General features: G+C 37.1%; 4 protein-coding genes and 1 pseudogene across 9 annotated transcripts in view; 4 read left to right on the forward strand and 1 right to left on the reverse strand.

Moving 5' to 3' along the window:
* LOC104766022 (serine/threonine protein phosphatase 2A 55 kDa regulatory subunit B alpha isoform) lies at positions 2187-7169 on the forward strand. 2 transcript variants are annotated; one of them, XM_010489827.2, is made up of 14 exons: positions 2187-2547; positions 3136-3257; positions 3351-3446; positions 3531-3650; positions 3988-4191; positions 4538-4632; positions 4731-4849; positions 5146-5269; positions 5674-5797; positions 6015-6083; positions 6164-6255; positions 6345-6422; positions 6518-6585; positions 6682-7169. In XM_010489827.2, exons 1-14 carry the CDS (start codon positions 2439-2441, stop codon positions 6819-6821), a joined length of 1560 nt encoding a protein of 519 aa, XP_010488129.1. In that variant the 5' UTR covers positions 2187-2438; the 3' UTR covers positions 6822-7169. The 2 variants fall into 2 exon arrangements, with proteins under 2 accessions (XP_010488129.1, XP_010488131.1); XM_010489829.2 differs by having other exon boundaries at positions 2189-2547; positions 3154-3257.
* LOC104766023 (dof zinc finger protein DOF3.1-like) lies at positions 8949-10926 on the forward strand. 2 transcript variants are annotated; one of them, XM_019240716.1, is made up of 2 exons: positions 8949-9454; positions 10251-10926. In XM_019240716.1, exons 1-2 carry the CDS (start codon positions 9185-9187, stop codon positions 10578-10580), a joined length of 600 nt encoding a protein of 199 aa, XP_019096261.1. In that variant the 5' UTR covers positions 8949-9184; the 3' UTR covers positions 10581-10926. The 2 variants fall into 2 exon arrangements, with proteins under 2 accessions (XP_019096261.1, XP_010488133.1); XM_010489831.2 differs by lacking the exon at positions 10251-10926 and having other exon boundaries at positions 8959-10130.
* On the reverse strand, positions 13485-17192 carry LOC104766025 (annotated as a pseudogene).
* On the forward strand, positions 17301-24307 carry LOC104766026 (dentin sialophosphoprotein-like). 3 transcript variants are annotated; one of them, XM_010489835.2, is made up of 13 exons: positions 17781-17869; positions 18219-18259; positions 18540-18766; positions 19216-19274; positions 19587-19661; positions 19793-20136; positions 20232-20300; positions 20409-20494; positions 20803-22884; positions 22970-23047; positions 23146-23257; positions 23798-23848; positions 23967-24307. In XM_010489835.2, exons 2-13 carry the CDS (start codon positions 18257-18259, stop codon positions 24015-24017), a joined length of 3237 nt encoding a protein of 1078 aa, XP_010488137.1. In that variant the 5' UTR covers positions 17781-17869; positions 18219-18256; the 3' UTR covers positions 24018-24307. The 3 variants fall into 3 exon arrangements, with proteins under 3 accessions (XP_010488135.1, XP_010488137.1, XP_010488138.1); XM_010489833.2 differs by lacking the exon at positions 18219-18259 and having other exon boundaries at positions 17301-17869; XM_010489836.2 differs by lacking the exons at positions 17781-17869; positions 18219-18259 and adding an exon at positions 18292-18399.
* LOC104766027 (uncharacterized protein At1g51745-like) overlaps positions 25283-26619 on the forward strand; it is a 10116-nt gene continuing 8779 nt past the window's right edge. Inside the window, exons 1-2 of one of the 2 annotated variants that reach the window (XM_010489839.2) lie at positions 25283-25916; positions 26401-26613. In XM_010489839.2, the coding sequence (XP_010488141.1) occupies positions 25726-25916; positions 26401-26613 (404 nt within the window). In that variant the 5' untranslated portion in view covers positions 25283-25725. The remainder of the gene's footprint in view (positions 25917-26400; positions 26614-26619) is intronic. The other variant, XM_010489838.2, reaches the window with a different exon arrangement.

Genomic DNA, 26619 nt, shown 5'->3' on the forward strand with positions numbered 1-26619 from the left:
TATATAGTTAGGGGTTTCAATCGGGCTGGTCCGGCCTGGTCCGACCCGAAACCCGTAAAGTCCGCATATGTTTGAGTCTGGCCTGGTCCGACCCGAAATATTTCCGAGCCTATATTTCAAAGCCCAAGCCCCGCCCTAGCAGGGCTACAGGGCTTTTCGGGCTTTTTCGGGCTTATCTTACCGATCAAAAATTCAAACTTATAAGTCTTACAAAACAGTGTTTGAAGGTGCACTATAAAACAAATCAATCAAAAATTTAATAACTCATATATATTCATTACAACCAACTTAATTTAATATAAAAAGTTTAAAACTAAACAAAATTTCAATACTTTAACCAAATAAACTAATATATAATTCATATAAAATATCATAGATAAAAAATTTTAAAATATTAAGTATGGTTTTAAAGTAAATATAAAAACTAGGATTAGAGTTTAAAATTTTAATTACAATAAATTTTTAATCAAATATTACAATCAAACAAAAATGTTAACAAAACAGTACAAATATATTTTTTAAAAGGCTTTTCGGACTGGTCCGAGCCAAAAAAAACCCTATAGCCCAAACGGGCTGAATCCGAAATGCCCGATTTTTTCTGGACATATATATTTAAGCCCAAACCCGCTATTTTCAGAGCCGGGCCGGGCCAGCCCGCGAACTTTGACCATAATTGACATAGTGCTCCATTGAAAATGCTATTTAAGAAATATTAAATATGCTTATAAATTAAACAAGTCAAGCCCGCTAATATAAAAATGACTTATTTGAGAGACGATATTGTATTTTATACTAGTTGAAAATCTACTTAATTAAAAATGATGATAAAACAAGTTGTTCTAGGTCTCTAGCTAGGGCTCGATGTGCTTGGTAGGTCGGTAAGGCATATGCATGGATCGGATGATCAATAGAATCTTCTTACTTTCGTCATAATCGAATATACGCTATACCCCATGAAAAAAAAAACTTCACAATGAGATTATATTTTTCTAAATATTTACTGTTTAGACTAAAAATGTACGGAAGATATTGTAATATTAGCTCCTTTCCACGTTCGTTAGAGATACTGATATTGGCGTGGTGGCGGTGTGGCGGTGTGGTGCCAAGAGAACTTTGATAAGATTAACAATTAACAGCTGGAAAAAGTTTTGAGGATTAGAGAGGCTGTTAAGGCTCTAGCCTTGTAAACTAAAACAACCCTGGTGATGTTTGGAGGATTTCTTAAATCAAACACTGGAAAGCAATGAAGCAAGTTAAATCCCTTTATCTCTCTTGTCTTATTCTTTGTTTTGTTTCTTGTACTAATAAAGACATTATAAGCGTTTAGGAAGCGAGTAAAGAGAAAAGCCTTAATTGTCAACATTTTGTTATTGATCACCAAAGATAGTTCTTACAAGACACAACACACACATACTTACACTACACTCAGTTACTTGGACTCTAGACTTAACAACTACTAGTACTAGAGATCACTTTAAACGCCAGCAACTCTTAAAAACTTTGCTTAGCTAGACATTATAACCAACAAGACACTCTTTCCTATTAGCATAGTTAAACTAAAGACTCTCATTGCTTCTTGTCTTGTCTCTTTGCTCACTTGCTGCTCCTCCTCTTCTAGAAGATCTTCTTTGCGGGTTCCATAATTTAACCAAAGTCACCAAAAAAACACAATTGTTAAGTGGGCTTAGATATGTTAATGGCCCAATAACTTCTTAACCCAAAACGAAACAACTCTTCCCCTTGTAGTTTGACTTGATCCATATCAACGTCTTGTGCGACTTCCACTTTGTTGTTTCTTTTCCTTTCTATGATGTCTTTTCTTTCATCACCCTGATTCATTTTTCTCCTTGTGTAGGACTGATCAAAATGTTCATACTAGGACGAAGAAGTCTCACAAGTGTATGAAAAAGTGAAGGATTCAGAGGAATGAAGATGAGGATGAGGTTGAGTTTGAGGAAGATTTTATTGTAGATGTCATGTGACACTTAACATAAGTCATAAGAGACTTCTCAACTCTGTAAAACAGATGAAAGTGAAACCAAACGGTAACAGTGATTTTTTTTCTTCTCTTTTTTTTTTTTTTGGTTCGGTCGTTTCTTTAGGAAAAAATACCGATTTTGCCCTTTCACATAAAGAAAAAAAAAACAAATTTTTTTTTTTTGGCTTAACAATAATAAAAATGGTGAGAGAGAGAGAGTGTGTGGATTATTTTGGTTTTGTAGAAATCTGGGAATCTTCCTGATACTGATATTGATCAAATGATTCTTCTATAGGGACTAGTGAGAACAAATCCCATCTCACAAGCTCGAAAGCTGTGTTCTTTTTGGCGATTCCTGATCTGATTCATTCATTCTGATGTTGATTCATTAATCTGTTAGATTACTCTGCGAGGGAGAGAGAGAGAGAGAGAGAGTGTCACAGTGGGAGACAGAGAGAAGATGAACGGTGGTGATGAGGTCGGAGGTTCAGGAGAGTTACCTCAGCCTCTGGATTGGAGATTTTCTCAGGTTTTTGGTGAACGCAGCGCTGGTGAAGAAGTTCAAGAAGGTACTACTAGCCCCATCGAGATTTGTTTAACTTGTTTTGTATTATCATTACATTACATGCATATTTTATACATAGATCTATTAGTCTTTTTGGATTTTTAAGGCCTAATCAGGTGTTGGGTCATTGTAAAATCTTGTTCTTTGATCGGAATTTGTGTAGTTACAGTCATAATGATTCAATTACTGATGTGGTTTGGTGCTGCTGCTTAACTTGGTTATGTTTTCTGTATTCATCTGTTTACGTGTCTATGCTCCCCTTTGTATGCGTAGTAAGGTTTGAGATGGAGGATTTGTTTTCTTTATCAGGTTTAAGAATTTACATTGTATCGTTTATATTAGCTTAGAGAGTGTTGAGCATTGCTTAAAAGAATTAAGGTTACTTTTTTGGCAGCAAAAAAGGAACTCTTTTAACTTTTCAGTGTTCTTTTTGGAGATTTCTCGCATATTAGGATTTCTGTATGTTGCTGGATGTGAATGATTCATGAGTTGCAGTTGGGTTGAGTTACTAGATTTCTATAGAGCTTCTATTGTAGTCACATTACGAAGAAAAGATGTTATCTAAATCGGATTGGAATTCTTAAAACTGTAGCTGGTGTTTCCTCTGCAGTTGATATAATTTCTGCGATTGAGTTTGATAAATCTGGTGACCATCTTGCTACTGGGGACCGTGGTGGACGTGTTGTTCTTTTTGAGAGAACAGATTCCAAAAATGTATGTCCTCTCTCTCTTGCAAGCTTTTTCTCTAAATGTGTTACGAGATGGTTATGTTTTGTGATGCTTTTTACTGCATGCTTCTAATTACAGGCCAGTGGAGCAAGAAGAGATCTGGAAGGAACAGACTATCCACTGAGGCACCCGGAGTTTCGTTATAAAACTGAATTTCAAAGTCATGAACCTGAGGTACGTCTTTCACCTTATTTTTTCCTTCCTACAACATAGGTTATACCTTGTTTTGGCTTTTCATGGTCGATCTTTGTCTACCAGTTTGATTACCTCAAGAGTTTGGAGATAGAAGAGAAAATCAACAAAATTAGATGGTCTCAAACAGCAAATGGTGCTCTTTTTCTCCTTTCAACGAATGATAAAACCATCAAATTTTGGAAGGTTAGAAATTCAACTATATTCCATGTTTCGTTCTTTGAATGACATAATGTTTTGATGAGAACTGTGGTCTGCACTACATTGTGCTTTTTACTGGACGTTTATGGTGTATGACAGAAAAACTGGTTCGCTCACGAACAGTCTTTAGAATGTTGGAATTAAAACCTTCTAGGCAACAACAGTGTTACATGCTATTACTTCCTGAGTGTTTTGATCAGATGGATACATACTACATATCTTTTCCTTTGATTATTCTCTATAGATCTTGTTTATCAGTTACCATTCGAGCTGAATATTTAAAGGGAATTATTTTCTTCTTCTCATGTGAGAGTTTAAACAGGTTCAAGATAAAAAGATCAAGAAGATCTGTGATATAAATACAGATTCTTCCAGAACTCTAGGCAATGGAAGTGTTGCAAGCTCAAGTAACTCAAAGAGTACAAACGCATGCCTCACTAATGGAGGATTACCTGACAAAGTAAACAATTCTTTAAGTAATGACTTCTCATTGCCACCAGGAGTCCCATTGCTGCGATTACCTGTGGTAGTTGACTCTGCACGACTTTTTGTTCTCTCTTTATCGTTTGTGCTGATCTTACTTTCAATAAGAACTACAATAGGAACACCTGATGGCAAAGAAGCAAGAGCTTTTTAAGCTTCTGATTGGTGCTATTCTTTAACGCGCTTGCATGGTCAAAGTTTTACTCACATCAATTTAGGGTTTTGCTAGTTCTCTGAAAGTTCTAAGTACCTCTAGTTTCTCAGTCTTAGTCTTTTGTGTTTCTTTTCCTTCCTGGGCCTTCTCTACGTTTGATTTCGAAGTTTCTATTCTTTTCATCTGCCGAGTTATATTGCTTGAGTATAGACTTATAAGATTTGACAACCTACAGGTAACTACTAGTCATGAGACCAGCCCTGTGGCTAGATGTCGAAGAGTATACACTCATGCCCATGATTATCATATCAATTCAATCTCAAACAATAGGTAGGTTATCCGTCCATTTGGTGACATAGTTGTTTTCCTTCCTCTTACTTGTATTGATCATGTTGTTATCTTGGGTTATTTTGCTACCAAATTTCAAGTGACGGCGAGACATTTATTTCTGCTGATGATTTGCGAATAAATCTTTGGAACCTGGAGATCAGCAATCAAAGTTTTAACATTGTTGATGTCAAGCCTGCAAATATGGAAGATCTAACTGGTAAGCTGCGTTTTTTTTTAAGTGGTACAAAAATAATCTGTTGAGATGTGATGATCAAACTTGTTTCATACCTTTCTGTCCTCCCTCTTTTATCTGCTTACAATGTGAGGCATGCAGCTCTTAAATGTCATTTGGATGCTATAGCCTTGTCAATAAATTGTGGGTTAAATGCTTAGCTCGTATACAAGTGCATTCTTCTTGTCTCTCTACCTGCATGTTTGATTTGCTTTAAGTAAAATTTTGCGCTGAGGGGGAGTTAATTCGAGCTGCAATGTTTATCCTGTTCGTTGTTGCAGAGGTTATAACATCAGCTGAATTTCATCCTACCCATTGCAATACGTTAGCCTATAGCAGTTCGAAAGGCTCAATTCGCCTGATTGATCTGCGACAATCAGCTTTATGTGACTCACATTCCAAATTGTAAGTCTTGAGACTGCTACAAACTAAGGTTCTCAGTAATGCAATTTATAGAAAAGAGGATCCAGATATGTAGAATTATCTGAGTTACTCCATGAGAATGTGATTGTTACATCCCTCGTGCCAACAGAATAGGTACAAGGTGTATCATCTGGATAGCATAATAGTATCTTCAACTACTTTAGAAATCATGTTGAAGTAATATGTTTCGGATAAAGCGAATGCTGTTTCATAACTAGAAAAAAACATTTGAAAGACTAAGATATGTATGCTAGAGATCAATGTGTCATAATCCACCGAAAATGAGGATACCATAGTTGCATGACAAAAACAAAAGACACCACATTTTCTTGTAGCGATTTCTGACATTGCAACAAAACAGGTCTAACATTTCTATTTTTGTGCAGGTTTGAGGACACAGAGACACCAAGTTCGAGATCATTTTTCACGGAGATAATTGCTTCAGTTTCGGATATCAAATTTGCAAAAGAAGGAAGATATATACTTAGCCGTGACTACATGACGCTTAAGGTCCATGCTTTTTCAAAATTTCCATTGTGCATTATGTCTCATTAAATCAAGAGCGTTGGAACTTATGTTATATTGGCAATGGTTATGCCATGACCTTGAAGTTATTTTTGATTGGTTCAAAACTAAGTAGCGTACAAGGAAAAGGAAAACTGGACTCATGGTTTTATTTTATTTTTTGGCATCACTGGACTCATGGTTATGTTTTTTAACATGTCAGTTATGGGACATCAACATGGACTCAGGTCCAGTATCAACTTTCCAGGTTCATGAATATTTAAGACCAAAGGTCAGTATTTTGTACTTCATGATAGTGCATCGACAGACTCAGTGCATAACTGATGGCTACCTATTTGTGACCATCTCCAGCTCTGTGATTTGTATGAAAATGATTCAATCTTCGATAAGTTCGAGTGTTGTCTAAGTGGGGATGGATTGCGAGTGGCTTCAGGTTCCTACAGGTGTGCGTGCAATGCACATATTCTTCTTTAATTTCATCATTCACTTCATACTTTTGGAATGAACTTTCCCCGCCTTAAATTGTTTCTAGCAATCTCTTCCGAGTGTTTGGTGTTTCCCCGGGAAGTACTGAAACTACAACCTTGGAAGCAAGCAAACATCCAATGAGGTAACAAACTGGTGCTAGTGACAATAATATTTTCTTTCATTTTGCCTTAATTCTCTATATAAGTAGGACCATATTTGTGTGTTTTCAACTAATAGGAGACAAGTAACAACTCCCTCGAGGCCATCAAGATCGCTAAGCAGTATAACGCGCGCGGTTAGAAGAGGTTAGTGAGTTTTTACCCCAGTGTCTTTAGTATCAAGCTCTATAAAGGGAAGCGAGTATAAAGGTAAATGAATAGTTTCAAAAAAATGGGAAACAGGAGCAGCAGAGAGTCCCGGAGTCGACGGGAATGCTAATTCTTTCGACCATACAACCAAATTGCTGCATCTCGCATGGCATCCAACAGAAAACTCGATAGCTTGCGCTGCAGCCAACAGTTTGTACATGTACTATGCTTAGAAAACAAAACATAATACTCAAAATGGAGAAGAAGCTTTGGCACTTGTGAAACCGAAGGATCAGAGAATGCTTTTATATAACATCCATCAGCAGCATCTTCATCTCACGGCTAAAAAGTAAAAACTATACTCTCTTTGTATCAATCCTTGACGACTTCTTTTTTTTTTCGGGGGAGGAAATAGCAACCACTAGTAATGATACTCTTTTCTTCATTCCAACCACGTAAAATCCGCCAATTTCTCTTAAGTTTTAGAAGCTTTTTACTTGTGTTCTGTTAAAAATGTTGGACAAGAACCAGAAAAGGGAATCCGATTATAAGCAAAATCGTGATTGTAGCTTTCTCTCTTACATGACTTCTGAGAGTTGTTTATTTTGGAATATTCTTGAAAACTATTTAAAGATTAGTACTATATCTCCATGTTTTATTTGTTAGTTTTTGGGTAAGAACTCTTTTCTCATATACATGCTTTCACCATGTTTCACGTTAAAGAGCGAGTAACAAATTATTTGCTTTGTTTTTGATAACTAAACAAGTGTCTCGTAGCTAAGCTTTATGCTCCAATACGATTTGGTTGTGAAATAAAAAAATATTCTCAAGGGGCCACATGAAATCTAAACCGTCCATGCGTCGAAGCGCAGCCACAAATCGTAGCCGTAGAAATGACGCGATGATGGGAATGACAAACGAAAGTGGAGTGTTAGTCCCCACGTGTTGGGAAAACAGAACACACGAACGCCAAATGGTCAGCTCTTACGGCAGCTTAACGCGACGACAATATCCTTAATTCTGTATCCATCGACACACGGACGGCTCCGATTCTATTCCAAATCTCGACGGCCACGATTCACATATTCGAGTGTAATGATCTATCTCTCATCGTCACCGAGTGCACCACATACATACTTGCTTCACAAGAACGCTAACTACTATTTGTCTACACTTATTCTTGAGCCAGAGTGGGTTGTGGAAATGATGAACTCGATCGGTGCCTTTTTTATATATAATTATATTCAATCTTTTTAGCTAAGCTAATTAGTATAATAAACACTAGATGATGCTTATTTAATGCAAATTTGATTATGTATAAAGAAGACTAGTTTGATAACTTCTAATATTTCTTATCTGATTAAAAACAAAAATGGAAGTCTACGTGTAGGGCTTGTGCATGGATAAGAAAAACTCATGGGAAATGGGCGGGGCTTTGGGAGAGAACAACTCTTTTCTGACGTTTTGGTTGTCTTTTGTTTGACGTCTTCTTTGGTTAGGTTTTTTAATTAAGAATTCTTTTTTTTTTGTCGGCAAGTTTATATAATTAAGAATTAAAATGGGAAGGCTCTTCTAAGCAAAATATTTGAACGTATGTAAAATGTTACTATTTGTTAGAATGTGGTAATTTGCTCCTTCCGTGATTTAATCCCCCTTGCTCAACTTTGTTGCTAATAGAAAACACTTTGACAAACCAAAAATTTTGATCTCTTATGGAATTTATTTCATCAGATTAATTACTCTAGAAGTTAGTTGAGAGTCACTAGCTAGTGAGACTTTTGTTCTTGAAAGAAGAAAGGTAATTGTGTTTGTATTCGGGTTAAAGTAAAGTACAAATAATAGAAAACAAAAAGATACGTAGAATCGATATTTGTCTAAACATAAGAAGCCAAACAAAACCATCTTGGCACAAAGACAGGCGTATCCAAATATGTTGGAAAAAGTTATTACCCCTCGATTTGTTCAAAGTTTTTTTTTTTAAACCATAATGCTCACAACTTTTATTTTTCTACATTTGTAAAAGCTAATTGATCTTACTAACTCAAACAATTCTTCGAATTAATTAGACATATAAAAGTAAAAATTAGTACTTCCGTTTTATTTACTCTTTATACAATCGTTCCGACAAAATGACATCAAACAAAACAACTCTATGATAATATATAGTACTATTAGTTAAAGAAGTCAACAAGTGAAATGAAAAAAAAAAAGTTCAACACCATCCTCTTGTCTTCTAATTACAAAAATTAATGATCAATTAACATAAATAATATAATCCCTATAAATTAAAAAAAAAAAGAAGAAGAAGGAAGATTACGTAGGATAGCATTAATCTTGTAATTTTGGGTTGCCCTATAAGACTGGTCACACACACCACAGCTCACAAACTTGTCTTGTCGTTTAGACTTTAAACCCAACACTCTCTTCCTCTTCCTTCCTTCTTCTCTTCTCTCTCTCTCTCTCTCAAATTTTTTGTCTTATTTATGCGATAAGAACACAATTAATTCCTCAATCAAAATCTTTTTTTTTTGTTTTCTTGATTATTTGACAAATTTTTCAAGAAACACGAAAAGATCATAAAAGAAGAGAAGGAAAAATGCAGGATCCAGCAGCTTATTACCAAACGATGATGGCAAAACAACAACAACCACAATTTGCAGAGCAAGAACAGCTAAAGTGTCCACGCTGTGACTCACTGAACACCAAATTCTGTTACTACAACAACTACAACCTGTCGCAGCCTCGTCACTTTTGCAAAAACTGCCGTCGTTACTGGACTAAAGGAGGAGCTCTACGTAACGTCCCCGTCGGTGGTGGTTCTCGCAAGAACGCTACCAAACGATCCACCACTTCTTCCTCTTCTTCTCCTCCTTCTTCCAACACAAACAAGAAGACGAAAACCCCGGATCCGGATCTTGAGCCACGTAATCAACAAAACCCGGAGTTGGATCCGACCCGGATGCTTTACGGGTTCCCGATCGGTGACCAAGACGTGAAAGGTATGGAGATTGGTGGGAGCTTCAGCTCGCTTTTGGCTTCTAATATGCAGCTTGGTCTTGGAGGAGGGATCATGCTTGACGGGTCCGGTTGGGATCATCCTGGTATGGGTATGGGTTTGGGTTTGAGGAGGTCCGAACCAGGTAGTAATAATAACCCATGGACCGATCTTGCTATGAACAGAGTGGAGAAAAACTGAACGGAACAAGAGAAGAGCGAGAGAGGTGTTTTGGTAAATTACATGATTTTAGATGACTCAGTCAGAGAAGAGTCATCACGTAGACAGTGAACAGTTCCATGTTTATGTCATTTTGGTAACATTATTATTCCTCCTTACCACTCTCTCTTACTATTTATATATAATTCGGTTCTGTTTAATCTTGTGTAATAGAATGAGAAAACTCTGATTTGATGAAAATTCTCTGTTTTTTCTTTTCTTTTTTCCTTTTTAAAACGTATTTTATAGAATGTTAGTAGAATACTAGAAAAAGACTTGTAAAGTATTTTATTAGACTGTTAGTGGTATTTTACTACTTATTTCCTCATCCACAAAATTCATGACGTGACAAAAATGAAAGTTTTGTCCGTATCATTATTTTAGGTTGAATCGTGAGGTATCTCGCCGACGAACTTTTTTATTTGATTACGTACCATATCTATTATTNCCTCCTTCTTCCAACACAAACAAGAAGACTAAAAACCCGGATCCGGATCTTGATCCACGTAATCAACAAAACCCGGAGTTGGATCCGACCCGGATGCTTTACGGGTTCCCGATCGGTGACCAAGACGTGAAAGGTATGGAGATTGGTGGGAGCTTCAGCTCGCTTTTGGCTTCTAATATGCAGTTTGGTCTTGGAGGAGGGATCATGCTTGACGGGTCCGGTTGGGATCATCCTGGTATGGGTATGGGTTTGGGTTTGAGGAGGTCCGAACCAGGTAGTAATAATAACCCATGGACCGATCTTGCTATGAACAGAGTGGAGAAAAACTGAACGGAACAAGAGAAGAGCGAGAGAGGTGTTTTGGTAAATTACATGATTTTAGATGACTCAGTCAGAGAAGAGTCATCACGTAGACAGTGAACAGTTCCATGTTTATGTCATTTTGGTAACATTATTATTCCTCCTTACCACTCTCTCTTACTATTTATATATAATTCGGTTCTGTTTAATCTTGTGTAATAGAATGAGAAAACTCTGATTTGATGAAAATTCTCTGTTTTTTCTTTTCTTTTTTCCTTTTTAAAACGTATTTTATAGAATGTTAGTAGAATACTAGAAAAAGACTTGTAAAGTATTTTATTAGACTGTTAGTGGTATTTTACTACTTATTTCCTCATCCACAAAATTCATGACGTGACAAAAATGAAAGTTTTGTCCGTATCATTATTTTAGGTTGAATCGTGAGGTATCTCGCCGACGAACTTTTTTATTTGATTACGTACCATATCTATTATTTCATTACTTTATTAGATAGGAACTAGTAAGTAGTAAGTTTGAAAACAAAACTAGGTTCGTGTAATCGTATAGATTAGGATATAATTAATTATGCATGAACCGACATAGATCAGCAAAAAGACGACATTCATTCACATTCTTAAGGCATGTGACAGATTTTAATTATACAATTACTTTTTTTCTATACCCGCTTACGTCTCAGAACCATGATACTGACTACCTACTAGTTAGTAGTCGTCGTTTTTTTTTCTTGGGTTTAAATGTTAGATGGCGTTATGTCATAAATTGCATATAATAGTGATGAAAAGGTTTTAATTGTGTCAATTATTTTAGAAAAGAGAAGACAAAAGTATAAGTCGTTAAGAAAAAAACAAAGTTATATTATATGTACATAATATAAAAGTAGTTTCACCTATGATATTTTATATTTTGTTTTGGGACCATTTTTGCATGCGCAATGGCAATGCAATACTATTTTTTTTTTTCTCGTTCTAATTTAATTATCAGATGTATAAAATTCTTAAATATATATTACTCATTAGTCTTTTAGAGTTTGGAGAACGGTGGAATGGCATTCACAAGACGAGTGGGCTATATGTTTGGTTTTTGTGGAGAATATCGTAGTGGTGTCTATGGTTCTCTCACGGTAAGTAGATACTCCACATCATCAGGTTTTAGGTCGTTTTCGCTCTAATTAAGTGTTGTGGCGGAAGTTTGTTGTGATCACAAAATGTTTGATCGACGTGAACTGAAGACAATTTGGGTTAGTTTTGAGATGGTAATATACAATACTGATACATGCAAAAGATTGAATTAGTATTTATAGAACACTTCAGATTAATTGAATCACTAAGTTATTGTTATTAACAAGCTAATAGCTATTACTTTAAGTTGTACGCACGATTGTTCTACATCGGAGAACAATGTCACACAAACATTCTACATCGATTATGTACTAGTTAATTATTCTCATATCGGTTAAGTGACAGCTTGTTTGTTACTATGTTTAATGTTTATATGCATTATCTTATTTATTCATATAAAATAAGATCGTTTACCTCAACATATATATATATATATATATATATATATATATATCAGAAAGCTTTTGGCTTTTGGGTTGTAGTGGTTCGATAAAACTGTTTTGGAAATGAAAAGATAGATAGAGATACACGAGAGATCCAATGTGGTAACAAAATTTAGCTCTTCCAAATTGAGATACTTGTATTGCACCGGGGAGACAAAGAACAACAAGTTGCATTCCTTTTTTTTTGTGTAATTTTATTCTCAATTTTTTTTGTTGGGATAACTTGGAGGTTCACAATTTTTGTTTTTCTTAAATTGTGAGTGGAATGCACCAAAGGCGTGATTTGCATGCAATGTCCAATCAAAACTCTTAAGATGAAATGCACCAAGGCATGTTTTGCGGACCATGTCCAATCAAAACTCTCAAGAATTTTTAGGCGCTGATTAATCAAAGTATTTGTATTTTATATACTTAATATGTTTGGAACTTTGGATACAAAAGATCAAATCTTAGTGTAGTGCATATGTAATAATGGATGTTGATGGCTCACAACCCATACTATGAAAATCAAGTTTCGAATAGAGATAAATTTTAATGTAAGCAAATCTATATAATAAAAAAAATGTCAAAATGAAAAGTGGCTGGCAAATTAAATGGTGGTCCATGTGGGGAGGCTATAGAGATACTAGATAGCGCTAAGATACCGAATTTTCAATAATGGTCCACTTCTTAGAGACTAATTAAGGGAAATGAATTGAAATGAAGAATCAATATTGGTTTAAAGTTGAATTGACAGTGTTTAACTATATGTGTTAAAGCTATCATCTCTGAAAATTCCTCTTATGATAGGCTCACTGTTTCATAAACTTTGATAGACTGTTTTTGGTAATGGTCCACTCCTTATTACTTATTACATGTAACCAATTCCACATGTCTTGTAAGGGCTGTGTTCTGCTCAATTAATGTTTTGCCTTTTCTCCAATTTTTATTTCTTTACTGTTATCAGAATCCATTGAAGCATTGACAAATAAAAACTATTTGTTGTTGTTGTTGTTGTCAAACAAGTTGATTTTGAATTGTTCTTTGTTGACCTTGATCCGTGATTGATAAATTACGACAAACTGAAACTGGTCCTATTCATCTCAACTGTTCTACATGTGACATCTCAATCAAATCCAAAATTTTTTCCTTCTCATTATTATTATCTCTTTGACATTATTAACTTACAACATATCTATTGGTGGATTCGTGATATCCAGATTGGGACCTCTGTAGAAAAGAAACTTGGAAAACACACACATGTTCTTTTAGTTCTTTAAAGCTTAAACGATCTAAATGTTTCAAGAACTGAGATAAAAGAGAAGATAAGAGAATTACATATGGAAATGAGACGGGCTTTGTACATTACGATGTATGCAATATGCCAATCACCTTCCCCAAAGAGTTAAGTGTCAAGGCTGTTGCACCTATGCCGTTCAGGACGGGTGTAAAGGTGTTCACCAAGTTTTAAATGACACAAACGTGTGTGGGGTTTAGAGTTACAGTAAGTCATTTTGGTTGGGGTTTTTTAATTGGAACTGACCACTCTCTTGCTTGACCCATGCAACATAATGCCCAGAGTCTGCGTTTCTTCCTTTGTGGGTCAACAGTCAACACCGAGACCAGGTCATAAATCCTGGTCATGTGAGACGGAGAACCTATTGAACCAAACATATAGACTATACAGCGCATTCCAAGCTAGACAAGAAAGATGTTGACAACCGGTTCTTAGAGAATATAGGTCCCTGTTGGTCACTGGTTGATGATTCGCCACTTCCGTTTCCCTGGAGAGATATATATAGCAAAGATCTTAGAAAATTGTATTTAGGGCAGTGTTAATAAGCATATTATACATATTGTACCTCAGCATTAGTCATCACCCTTTGAGCTGCTCTTTGCACTGGCTTGCAGACGAAGCTTTTGACCTTCAATATCTCTCAGTTTCTGGAAGAAACAGCTGTCAGTTGATTTGGTCAACCACTTCAGATAATAAAACCACAATATAAATGGCAGTCTATACCTGGCGAGGAACTTCCAGTTTCTTTCTAAGATCCTCAGAACAACGGTTTTATATATCCAACTCCAGCGGAAAATCCACTTTCTTCAAAGATCAACAACGTCGACACTATCATTAAAAATGTTGTGCATCTGAGTTCTCTTTAGTATACAAAACAGAAAGCTACCATACCCGGAGAATTTTCGCTTTATGATTATTCTCCCGTTTCCAGAAGAATCTCACAAACTGAACAGTTAAATACCTTCAAGATCAGTAATAACAGTTTAAGAAACTCCAAGTCAGAAGAAAACGGAGTGTAAAGTATCATTAAGTTAGACGCTTGATAAGTTTTTCCTCTGGAAGATGTTTTGGTTATAAAGCCTGTCACAATAAGATTGCACGGAACCAATAAGAGCAAGTACATGACACAAATAGTAAGCAGGGACTTATCACCTTGGCAATGAAACTATACGACCCAGAGCAGGAGATGATTTTTCAAGTTCTCCTTTCAGTCCCTACAGCAAGCTAGAAGAATTGTAACTCTTTATCATATGAACCGTCTGTGAGATAGTGCACATGGGAAATCCAACAAAGTTGGCCTAAAGTTTCTACACATGGACTATTCTAAGAAAAGTATCAAACAATTACAACATACAAGGTTGCACGATATAATAAATCAAGAATCTGAGTCCAAGATAATGCATCATAAGTTTGAGACTTCTTTTTCTCAAGGACAAAAGACATATGTCTGAGTAAGAACGTCGGAAGATCTTCCACATAACCATTTTATTTTTTTTAAACCGAAACAAAAATCTTCAATGGATTGATAAAAATTACTCACATGTTTTAGTCTTTCATGCAAGTGGTTCAAATCATGTGATATGTGACATTTCAGAGAAAATACAGATTCTGTCTCTGAGCTTTCTTCGCTACTTTCTTGGCAATGCAACCTACAGCAACAGTACTAGATTGTTTAAGAGACATCACATTCCTTCTACGCACGGAAAGAGAGAAAAACACTTTTCAGGGATTCACATTTCTAGGTTTCAAATGTACCTGTACAGCAGTAAAAATGTGATATATTGCCTTGTTGCGCGGGCCTTAAACAACATACATACATACATGCATACATAATGCGCACACACACACATACCGATGCACTCCAACAATTGCAACAAAAGTTTTGTACAATTTCAAGCATCTCAACTATATACTCGAAAGGTATACATTAGCTGAATGAAAAGCAGTAAGCAAAGGTATTCAAGTATTGCTCTCTGTTTATCGATACTGCAAGGTGGTTTACATATCTATGAGACCAAACTTAAAGAGGAAAGATCTAAAATATATTAGCATAGAAGAGAGCATCTGTTTCAAATTTGTACTGTGACCTGCTCAAAAGGTGGAGACCAAAAAGAGCCTTCACAGCATTCAGGATCTTCGCTAGGCGATGGTGGTTTTAGGGACTGCGAAAGAGTGTACAACATTTGTGTCCAACATTCTTCAGCATCCTGTCACACGTTTACAAGGTTTCATGATTTAAAAACTGGAAGGTTAAAACCATAATGCAACCGAGTTTGAAAAAAGCAGCAAACCTTGTTGCATGTGATTTCCATTATGCAACTGAGCAAAGTGGGATATTTTTTCTGTAACACCTGCATCAAGACCAAAAGTTGGTATGAGGGTAAATTTAAACACCCAAATCTAATGATGAGAAATTTGGAAACAAACGATGAGAACTACCAAGAATAAGTAAAAAAAACCACAAATATTATTAAGCATACATGAACATAACATACCCGTCCTGAACGGCATAGGTGCAACAGTCTTGACACTTTTATCAAGCTCACCACGTGTTGCAACTGCGAGCATGTGAGAAGTTTGATCCAAATCCTTGGTTCGGGCAGATTGGTAACTGTGGGAAACGATCAAGAAACATATTTTAATTACACGAGATAGCGGCAATGCATATCATAAGTGAGATATATGAGTTTCTTTAGTTAAAACAGAAAGATTAAGATATAGACTCACTTGGATAATTCAGATTTCAACTCTGGGACATATTTTTAAACACTGCATCGTTGAGTTCATGTAGCAGGTGTTGACTAGGCCAGCAATGTAACCCTGTAACCAATTTGTAATATTCGTCAGTCCATATGAAGCCAAAACTTCTAAACGATTAAAAAAAGCCACCACTAGTTTTCACATTTTCAGAAAGAAAACCATGCCTTTTCTTTTCCCCATGAACTGTCATGAAGGTGCACTGATTAGTGATTAGGGTCCAAGCACCATACAGCTTATTGCCAACTACCAAAACCACACAAGCATCGTACAACTTATCACCTGCTCTTCTTCAGGAAGATCCTCCATAAAAACAGGACCTTTCTCTAGAGCCTTCCTTTATTTCATCTGCAGTTCCCATCATCATCAGTTTTTTTATCCTAAAGTGAAAATTTAGTATGTATGCACCTCAAAAAAGAGTATGAAATCATAATCAATTCAGGGAAACGTCACCAATCGAATTCGAGAAAAAATTACATTTTTCAGTCCCAACGTGGACCAATCTGCATCATCCTGCAACATTCTAAAAAGCACAATGCGGTAACTCATCATCAGCAAAACAAATTGAGGAACACATTACCAAAATTACAAAACACGCAGCAGGGTGTTGAAATCAAATTACCTTCCAAGAGTCCACCTTTGACCATGATCCAGGTACTCCACTGAAATCATACAACTGAGCCATGAAAACATAAGGAGGCTGGCTTAGTATCAATCTCAATACCCTCAAACACCTTCTTTTGCCACTTCACACTGACTGTATACAAAAATTCACAACAATGTTACATTACCATTCATCACAAATCATATCAAAGAAGATACATTTTAGAATACAATACCATCGATTCACGAAAGCAAAAGCTCAAGAAGATTTGACCTGTTAACATGGTTGATGGCGAAGTGAAGCGAATTTGATTTCTTTTCTTCTTCTTCGTCTCTAAATATCCGGACCCAAACCGGGTGGGTTAGGCTGGATCAAGTCGGGTCAGGTTTTTATCACCTTCTTCGCTTGATAAACACATCAGACCTAAAGCCCAATACGGCAGCGTTTTATTAACATAAAAATAAATTAAAATTAAAAGGAAAAAAAAAAAGAAGAGGAAGTGGAAGAAGAAGAAGAAGGAACAGAAAAAGCCTTTTGGGTCCCCTCTCTCTCTCTCTCTCTTCTAATCATCGTCTCTCTTCTCTTCTCTTCTCTCTCTTTCTATTCCTCTTGCTCGCGCGTCTCAATCAGTTCAATCTCTAACAATACACATATGCGCCAATACATGGTTGTAACGAAATTGCAGTGACGGCGGCGCAATTTTGACCGGAAAGATGCACGGAGGATCGTCGAAGCGTGGTGGTGGTCGAGGTGGAGGCGGTGGCGGTGGCGGTGGCGGGGGACCTTCTCGTAACCGTAATTCATTCCCTCCTCCTACTAACCGACATCCTTCTCCCGTCGGGAGGATGTCTTCTGTTGGTGTTGGTGGCTCCGCCGCTCCACGCCAGCGGAATAATAATACTACAAGCAGCGTTAAGGCGGCTACGTCGGTTCCGGCGGTTGAGGAAACGTTTAGTATTGTTCCTAAGGAGAGTTCTTCCGCTTTTGGGATGATTATACGGTTAACTCCTGATTTGGTGGAGGAGATCAAGCGTCTGGAGGCACAAGGTGGAGCTGCTAAGATCAAGTTCGATGCGTTTCCTAACAATAGCACTGGGAATGTGAGTTTCTTCTACTCAATTTTCAAATTCTGAGATTAGGGAGATTTCTGTAGATTTTAGTTGAATTGCTTCAAGCTAGTTGCACTCTTTCATTGGGGTGAATCTTGAATTTGCTTTGATTTTGTACTTTTAACTTCGTTTTTGGTTTGTGCCATCGAACATATTGGCAATTCATTTCAATCAAGGTACCCTAGATTACTGAAATTGGGGGAAACAGGTCCTATAGAAACTAGATGGTACTGTAGTATTGGACAGGAAACAAATAGATTCTGGCATCTGTATAGCTTTTGCTATCCTGTGTAATACCTTTCTAACCATTGCTACTCATTATTTCCTTGGTCCATTCTAGGTAGACATTGACTTGCTTATTGGTTGAGCACGTATTGTATGGTATGTTGGTTTTCTAATTGAATTGCTGCTTCTATGGTCTCTTTATCCTACTGTCGATTTGCTTTCTTTGTATAGCCGTGGTTTTGCCAATAAGACTGGTTGTCAATTGAATATATCAGCGTCGTTCTGCATACCTTTTTGTAATATATCTCCCACTGCATCTGTTTTTTTCTTTTTTTCTTTTTGGTTACCATGTCTTTCCTTCAGGTGTCCTTATGGGTTTTTGTTTAACTGTTTGAATTTGACACCGTCAAGCTGTTTTTGATCTTGATATAAACAGGTTATTAATGTTGGTGGAAAGGAGTTCAAATTTACTTGGTCTGGGGAGCGTGGTGATTTATGTGATATATATGAAGAACATCAAAGTGATGAAGATGGAAATGGTTTGCTGATTGAGGCTGGATGTGCTTGGCGAAAATTGAACGTCCAGCGTACACTAGATGAGTCAACCACAAGCCATATGAAGATGCGCTCAGTTGAAGCTGAACAGAGAGCCAAATCACGCAAGTACAAGTTCTAATTAGACATTTTGGTTGCATCTCAATATCTATAAGTTTTTAGTATAGTCTATCCTTTAGCTGCAAAAGTGTCTGCTCTCTTAGTTTTCTCTGGGTTTGCAGTCTTCAATGGGTAGGGTAGTCTTTTTATGAGTCTTGGCACGATAGCATATAATTTTTGGTGGAGCTGTGAGCAAAGTATCCGTATACACATTGTCATCTTAGTACAGCTACGCTGCTATGGATGTCAGTCATTACTTACATTCTGAGTTAGTTATGGCTTAAATGGGTTTTTCTTCTATCTTACTCATATATCTTTTCATCTTGGGTATGTTGAGCTGTTTTGTAAAGCTCAAACTCACAGAAAATTTCTCAGTGTGTACTGCTTTTTGTGTCCATAACTTTATTCTCATCAAAGTGTTTATGCCTTAAATACCCTTACATTTTTCCTTATGACAGGGCAATTGTTTTAGATCCTGGGAATCCATCATTAAAGAAGCAGTTAGCTCTTGCTGAAGGTAACTTTTTCATTCTATTATCTGGTCTTCGTTTAAACAGCATCTATCTATCTTTGAATTTTGAGCTGCTAATATGTTATTGTTGTTAAACCTTGTTTGTACCTCCCATATTTTTCCTTTTCCTTTCAAACTCGGTGGTTTAAGAACATGAGCGTAGATAGCCATTCTTGTTTAAAACTGAAACCCATGCTCTTAAGTTTTACTGCGTGTTCAGGTTTTCTTCTCTTTTGGGTTCAAAACCTTTGATTATCTAGCATGTGATAATGTTTGGGTATAACCAATAATATTGTAACATATTCCCTGTGCTTTTAGGAAGTCCATGGAGAATGTCAAATAAACAGAAGAAGGAACCTCCGCCTAAGAAGCGAAAAATTGATCCACCTCCAGGTATATAGAAAAAAATCTTTGCGACGAGCTTGTGGTAACACGTTAGGGTTTCAAATACTGTTGGGCTCTATTATATTTCCTTGCTGTTTTTTGATACCACAATTTTTTTCACTTTTTGTACTATATGACAGTTCCTATCGGAGGTCCAAAGCCTTCTTTCAAACCAGGGGTTTCTACCCCTGCTGTGAAAAATAGGCTATCAGCTTCACCAGGACCGTCTCCTATTAATCAATACAATACCCCTCCTTCATATGAGATAGGGAACATTGCTAAAACTCATGCAGCTAACGAGAATATCAAACCAGTCCAGACAAAGGGCAGAGAGAACATGCTTTCTAGCGAAAAAGAACCATCAACCTGGAAAGATAATGCATTAAGGGACACATCCGGGTGCCAAATAACCAATGTTAATAAAGAAGTTGACTTGCAGACACTGCTGGTTGATATCCTAAAAGAGGCTCCAATGAGTTTGAAGGTAATACATAGATGAAACCCCAGATATATGGCTATTTTTATTTCTAGTACGTGTTTCCTTCATGTTGATGCCGCACTTTTTTCATTTCTCTATAGGCTTTAGAAAAAGCTGTTGGAAATAGAATCCCTAATGCCGCAAGGAAGATTGAGATAATTTTGAAAAAAGTAAGTCATGAAATCTTTGGTGTGGGTTTTTTTAATAACATGTGATTTTGTGTGGTTTCGTGAGGCGCAGTATGTATTATTGTGACCCTAATTGTTGTTGATAACCAGATCGCAACTTTCCAAGCTCCAAGGTATTTCTTAAAACCAGAAGCAGAGTTGGGTTTCTATAAAAAACACTCACCTGATAGTGGAAGGTATGTGTGGCTTAAACGATATTTGAATTATCACTGCAGTACAACACTCTATCAGAAAATGAAATGTGGTTGAAATTTAAGTAGGTGCATGAGGATAATGTCTATTATACAAAAAGAATATTGTCATGAAACATTGCTTCTTTAGTGCAGAATGAACTCTAATTAAAGATTTAGGAGTCTATGTTAATTAGCTGAAGTTATTATCTTATTTAATATGGAATGAACTCGAGAAGCTATCAACCACACCATATGCATTCTCTATACTTCTAAATTGTATCTGGTCTTAGTACAATTTTTTTTTTCTTCAGTTCACCTGAACACCAGCAAGTGCTACCAACCACTGAGTGCAATCGCGATCAGTTACCTGTTCCAGGGGGAAATAACATGGAGAAAGTTTCTGCGTGCGAGCGAAACGGGGAAGGTTCACTAGACTGTTTACCTGTGCATCTAGCAGAGCAATTGAGTATGCAGGAAAATGTTGACATTGAGCATCATTCACCTGGTATTTTTCATGAAGAAAAAGGATCTGACAATAGAGAAGGCCACGCTCATAGCTCTAGTGATAGTGACAGTGATAGTGATAACAGTGACAGTGGGAGTGACAGTAAAAGTGCAGCTGGAAGTGACAGTGGGAGCAGCAGTGACAGTGAGGCTTCTTCTAACAGTAAGGACGGTTCTGATGAGGACGTGGATATCATGAGCGAAGAGCCTCTACTGACAATACAGTCCGCTGAACGGGGTGCAATGAATCTCCCAGGTCATGGTGCTAGTGCTGTTGAAATCGAGGGTCATGATTCTGATGCTGTCGACATTGACGGTCATGATTCTGATGCAGTTGACATTGATGGTCATGGGTCTGATGCAGTTGATGTCGAGGGGAACAGTTCAGATGAGGGTCATGGTTCTGAAGCTGACAGAAAAAAATTCTCTGATAATAACTGTAGAACGGAAACAACAACTGGTGCCAGTCCCACTGCAAATAAAGAAGTTGGCATTTCAGGGCAGGAACATTTTGCATCTGGTCATGACAAGCTGCGAGAGCGCCAAAATTTTATTGGACAGCTGTTTGATGACACAGAGAATACAACAAAGGATATCTTTAAAAATGACAATCCTGACATCTGCGAGAGACTGGCAAAAGACCAGGACCATAAATCCCTTGATTCTGAGCACTACAGTCAGATATCAGCACGGGATAAAAATATAAAATCCCAGAGTTGCAATCAGTTACCTGCCATAGGTAAAGATTCACAGCGTTCAGAGCTCAAGTATGATGCAGAACTTCGAAACTCTTCAGCCAGTCAAACGATAGATCCACTTAGAGGATCTCAGAAATCATTTATTGAAAAGTCGAATAGACATGGTCAAATGAAGCCTGTTGATAGTTCAGGTAAATCAAACAAACATTCTGATGCCTTAGGAAATGTTCGTAAATCTGATGAAGGGGGCCATTTCCCGCACGAATTGCCTTCTAGTCGGTCAAGAAAGGCCTTGAGGGACAATCAAAGAGATGATGTTCATTTGAAAAATAAGTTTCCAAGGAATAAAAGAGATGGCGATTCAGCCATTCGACCTTCATTACCTACCGAGACATCTGATAGAAAACAAGGTGAACTGGATGGAAGTGACAAGGATCCCAAGACTGTTTCAGGCTTGGGCTTAGGTTCGTCTCCCTTAGATAGCCAGAGAGTACATGTGGAGAAATTACCTAAGGGAAACGGATCTGTCCTCCAAAAACAAGTTTCGGAATTGGAGTTGGGTGAGCTCCCTGAGCCATTTGGCGAAGATACAGCATTGAAGCCAGTCGAAGAGAAAACTTCGTTTAGGCAGTCAAATTCAAAACCAAACACTTCCGAGAAATTAGGTATTGACTCGGATAAACGGAGGTCCAAAAAATCTGACTCAAAAAAGTCAGCTCCTCCACATGCTATCAACGGTATCAAAGAATTGCCCGGACACGTTGTCGAAGATTCAGAAAGATCCCAAAAGTGGGCTTTGCAGTCACATGGGCAGAACCTTACAGGTACAGATACTGAAATTGGTTCACAGAATAAAAATTTAAAGGATGCAGCTTATAAATCAAGACAAAAAGATAGTAGAGCAAGAGTAGGAAGCAGTGTGGAAGGTTATGGAGAGACAAACAAAAAAACGCCTGTTACAAAGCATGGCTCCAAACGAGCATCCACATCCCGCTCATCAAGGGAGAGCAAAAGACATGCGTCTATCTCAATTTCAAATTCTATCAATGGACACAAAGATGCAACTTCAATACCAGGTGACAGTGTTGTCCGGGAGAAGCGAATGACATCTTTCGATGAAGAAGACTCTTCTTATTTGAAATACGAGAAAGCTTCTCCTGAGCTTAAGGGACCAATTAGTGATCATTTGCAGTGAGTAAAATGAATCTTTAATGTTTGGAATTCTAATAATTTAATATTACATTTGTGAGTAGATAACAATGTTTTTATATTTCAGGTATAAAGCCTATGTGGAGGAGTATACGGACAAATATGATATGTACTGCTCCGTTAACAAGATATTAGAGAACCACAGGTAGCTAGACTTCGTTCATAACTCTGATCATTTGTGTTGTCCTAGATTTTCAGCTTTTTATATATATATATATATATTTATATGTCCATTTTTCTCAGAAATGAGTTTCAAAAGTTGGGCCAAGACCTTGGGTTTGCAAAAGGAAGGGATGTGGAGAGATATAACAAAATTGTGGAGCAGATAAAGGAATCTTATTGCAGATATGGGGAGGTAATTTTCTATCTCTCTAACCACTTGCTACTTATTTATCTCTTATATTTTGTAATACTAGAATATGAAACTTTTCGAAATGTATCTTTGAAGATAGAACTCAACTTATTTATTGAAGTTTTCTTGGCATCAGATGAATTTCCAGCGTCATATAAAAATTTGGATGTAGAATGAAATTTGGAGATTGACCTCTCATGGATGTGAATGATAAAATTGTTTGCTTGTGTAAGATTTGGGAAAATATGAAAGACATGAATTTTATCGCATAAGGTAATGGGTTAAATTGGATTGGGGTAGGAAACATGTCCACTTGTGTTGCCTAGATTGATCTTCAATTCTTCATGACAAACAAAGTAAAGGAAAACATAAGCGTAGGGATAGGAGAGTGAGAAGAAGTGTCTATGTATTGAAAGGGAATCTCTCAGCTTATCTGCATTTTATTTACCGATCCAATCATGCTGAGTTTCCCCCTGTCGTGATTGTACATTATACTTGATCATGACTTGTGCTTATATATGTTATCTGTCACAAAATCTGCAGAGGCACAAACGTTTGAAGAAAGTATTTGTTGTTCTCCACGAAGAATTGAAGGTGAGTTACAAAACTCTCCCCCTAAAAACCATAGTTTTTTAATTAATCATCTTCCTTTGGAAACATATGTTAGCTTGTATTGTTGTTATTAACCACAAAATATGATTACCTCTTGCAGCAACTGAAACAAAGAATGAAAGACTACGCATCATCTAATGGAAAAGATTGATGGAGCTGAAAGCCTGAAACCAAAACTCTAGGGATCTTGTTGTTGAAAGTTAGCTTTGTTTTTTCTTGTGAAATTAGAAATGATTCATAGGCCCAATTTTGTGTGAGCTGTACTTGGGGACCTTTAGTAGATTTTATGGGTTTTTTTTTTTTTTTTGCAGTTGGGTTTAGTTGGGTCACTGGATAAACTAATATGTACATGGGAATCAAAGATCAATGTAGATTCCGATTCCGATTCAATTCTGGATGTAGAATGAAGTTTAATTGGAAAAATGTCGTTAAAATTCTCAAGTCTACATTTTCGTTGATTTAAAGTCCGAACTCTGCTTTTGGAGGACAAAAACACCAATTAATTTGTTGATTTTCAAATAAATCACAAACTCTCGTTGACCTAGCCTTTTGAGACACAACATTAAGTGGTCAAACAAAGAAATTAAACGAGGTTAACTATCCGTTAACGAGATCTGTTAATAGCAAAATGACGCTGTTTATAACACCCTAAAACCTCCAAATTAAGAAATTGATTCTCAATTTCCCCAATTCACAAACCCTAATCGATCTCAATTTATATTTTCTTTTTTAATTTCTCCTTTCTTCTTCGATTTCTCTCTTCTTCTTCGAGTTGACGAGATGAGTTCTAGCTCAATAACATCGGTGGCAGCTTCGTTCGATCGTGGAGTGCCATTGAAGTGTATTTGTGGAGCCGGTGTAACGATCTTTACATCGAGAACTGAAGAGAATCCTGGTTGACCGTTCTTCCGGTGTATAACAAAAAGAGATCTGAAATCTTCTCGTCAACGAAGATATCATGTTCGATTAGGGTTAGATCGATTAGGTTTTGTGAATTGAGGAAATTGAGAATCGATTTCTCAATTTGGGGGTTTTAGGGTGTTATAAACAGCATCTTTTTGCTATTAACGGATCTCGTTAACGGATAATTAACCCTTTTAATTTCTCCGTTTGACCACTTAACGTTGTGCCTCAAAATGCTAAGTCAACGAGAGTTTGCGGTTGATTTGGAAGTCAACAAATAATTGATGTTTTTTACTTCCAAAAGCAGAGTTCGGATTTTAAATCAACGAAAATGTAGACTTAGGGATTTTAATGACATTTTACCCGAAATTTAATTAATCACAATTGTAGAAGGTAATAATAATAAAGTGACCAAAATGAAAGTGTATAGTAGAAGGAAACCTAAACGCAGCCGTTTCGTTACGTAGTTGAACAGAGAGACACCTTTGGCCTTCGTTTTTGGTTTTGGGTACCAAACTCTCTCAAAACCAAAAGAAAGGAAAAAAAAAAAAACTTTATTTTTCTCTCTCTTGCCGTCTTCCGTCGTCTTCGCTCTCTCTCTCCGTTTCTTCTCCGAGCCGGAGAAAGCCGAAAACCCTTGAATCAAACATCAGCGGTGTCGCTGCTACTGATTAGAACAACACAAAAACTTCCAAATTAGAAAGAACTGGTGACTGGATCTCTTGTTGTTCCTTCCTGTATTCATTCATTGATCTTCAATAAAACCCTCTTTGTAACCTTTCTCACAAGCGCTTACAACTCGTGGGGCGTCGATTTTGCTTGTTTGGTTTGAAGATCGTGCCTCTGATATTCATGACTCTGTTTTGGTCGAGAGATTGACTTCATCTGTTGGGAATTCGTTAGATCAATTTTTAGGAGTTTTCTGGGTTTGGTGCTTTGAGGGGATTTGTTGGGTGATGGGTAGTAGTGATGAGCGAAACAGTAACGCGATTGATGCGTCTGTAGGAGGTTTGGTTTGGGTCCGACGCCGTAACGGGTCATGGTGGCCGGGTCGGATTATGGCTCATCACGAGGTTCCTGACGGTACTATCGTTTCTCCTAAATCTGGCACTCCTATTAAGCTTCTAGGTCGTGCCGATGCTAGCGTGTGAGTTACTACTACTCTATTTTTTAATCTCTTCCTTATTGGCTTTGGCTTAGTAGTATACCAGTCAAACTCCTCCTAATGGATTCTCTTTTGAGCATTCTTGTTTGTTAGCTTTTTGTAATCATTGCCTATACGATTTTGCTTTTTGAATGATTGATGGAAATTTGACAAAGTACTGTTTACTCTGTTTGATCTCTTTCAATACCCACCCATATGAAAAAGTTAGACCTTTGGACGAATGTATGAAAGTTTTGGTTTTTGAGTGAGTTCAGGTGTTACCAGAAGATGATCTCTCATAGATGATTACAGTTTTTCAACATGCTACTTGTTCTTCCCGTCTTGAGTTTGTTCTGCGCCTCTGAATTTGTCAAATTGATTGTGTCATTCAGTTGCAAATGATTCACTACTTTGCCCTTGATAGAACTAGTTGGTCTGATAGGTCACAGAGTTAGTTAGTTAATTATTTTACTCTTTATCTCTCCAGGGATTGGTATAATCTTGAAAAGTCCAAGAGGGTGAAGGCGTTTCGTTGTGGGGAGTATGATGCTTGCATTGAGATAGCAAAAGCTTCTGTATCGACCACTAGTAAGAAGGCTGTCAAATATGCCCGCCGAGAAGATGCCATTGCCCATGCTCTAGAGATTGAGAGTGCACACCTTGCCAAAGATAACCCAGAGTGTATTGAGAAGGCTAGTACATCTGG

This window comes from Camelina sativa, chromosome 19 (genome assembly GCF_000633955.1).
Source record: "Camelina sativa cultivar DH55 chromosome 19, Cs, whole genome shotgun sequence".
Lineage (NCBI taxonomy): Eukaryota > Viridiplantae > Streptophyta > Magnoliopsida > Brassicales > Brassicaceae > Camelina > Camelina sativa.

What these genes read in the sequence shown, in the direction of transcription:
- LOC104766022 (XM_010489827.2), top strand. Translation starts at nt 2,439, where the DNA reads ATGAACGGTGGTGATGAGGTCGGAGGTTCAGGAGAGTTACCTCAGCCT. An exon ending in AATTCAATCTCAAACAATAG is followed by an intron (nt 4,633 to 4,730) that starts GTAGGTTATCCG and finishes CCAAATTTCAAG; the next exon opens with TGACGGCGAGACATTTATTT. An exon ending in GTGGCTTCAGGTTCCTACAG is followed by an intron (nt 6,256 to 6,344) that starts GTGTGCGTGCAA and finishes AATTGTTTCTAG; the next exon opens with CAATCTCTTCCGAGTGTTTG.
- LOC104766023 (XM_019240716.1), top strand. Translation starts at nt 9,185, where the DNA reads ATGCAGGATCCAGCAGCTTATTACCAAACGATGATGGCAAAACAACAA.
- LOC104766026 (XM_010489833.2), top strand. Translation starts at nt 17,483, where the DNA reads ATGCACGGAGGATCGTCGAAGCGTGGTGGTGGTCGAGGTGGAGGCGGT. An exon ending in CTAACAATAGCACTGGGAAT is followed by an intron (nt 17,870 to 18,539) that starts GTGAGTTTCTTC and finishes TGATATAAACAG; the next exon opens with GTTATTAATGTTGGTGGAAA. An exon ending in CCAATTAGTGATCATTTGCA is followed by an intron (nt 22,885 to 22,969) that starts GTGAGTAAAATG and finishes TTTATATTTCAG; the next exon opens with GTATAAAGCCTATGTGGAGG.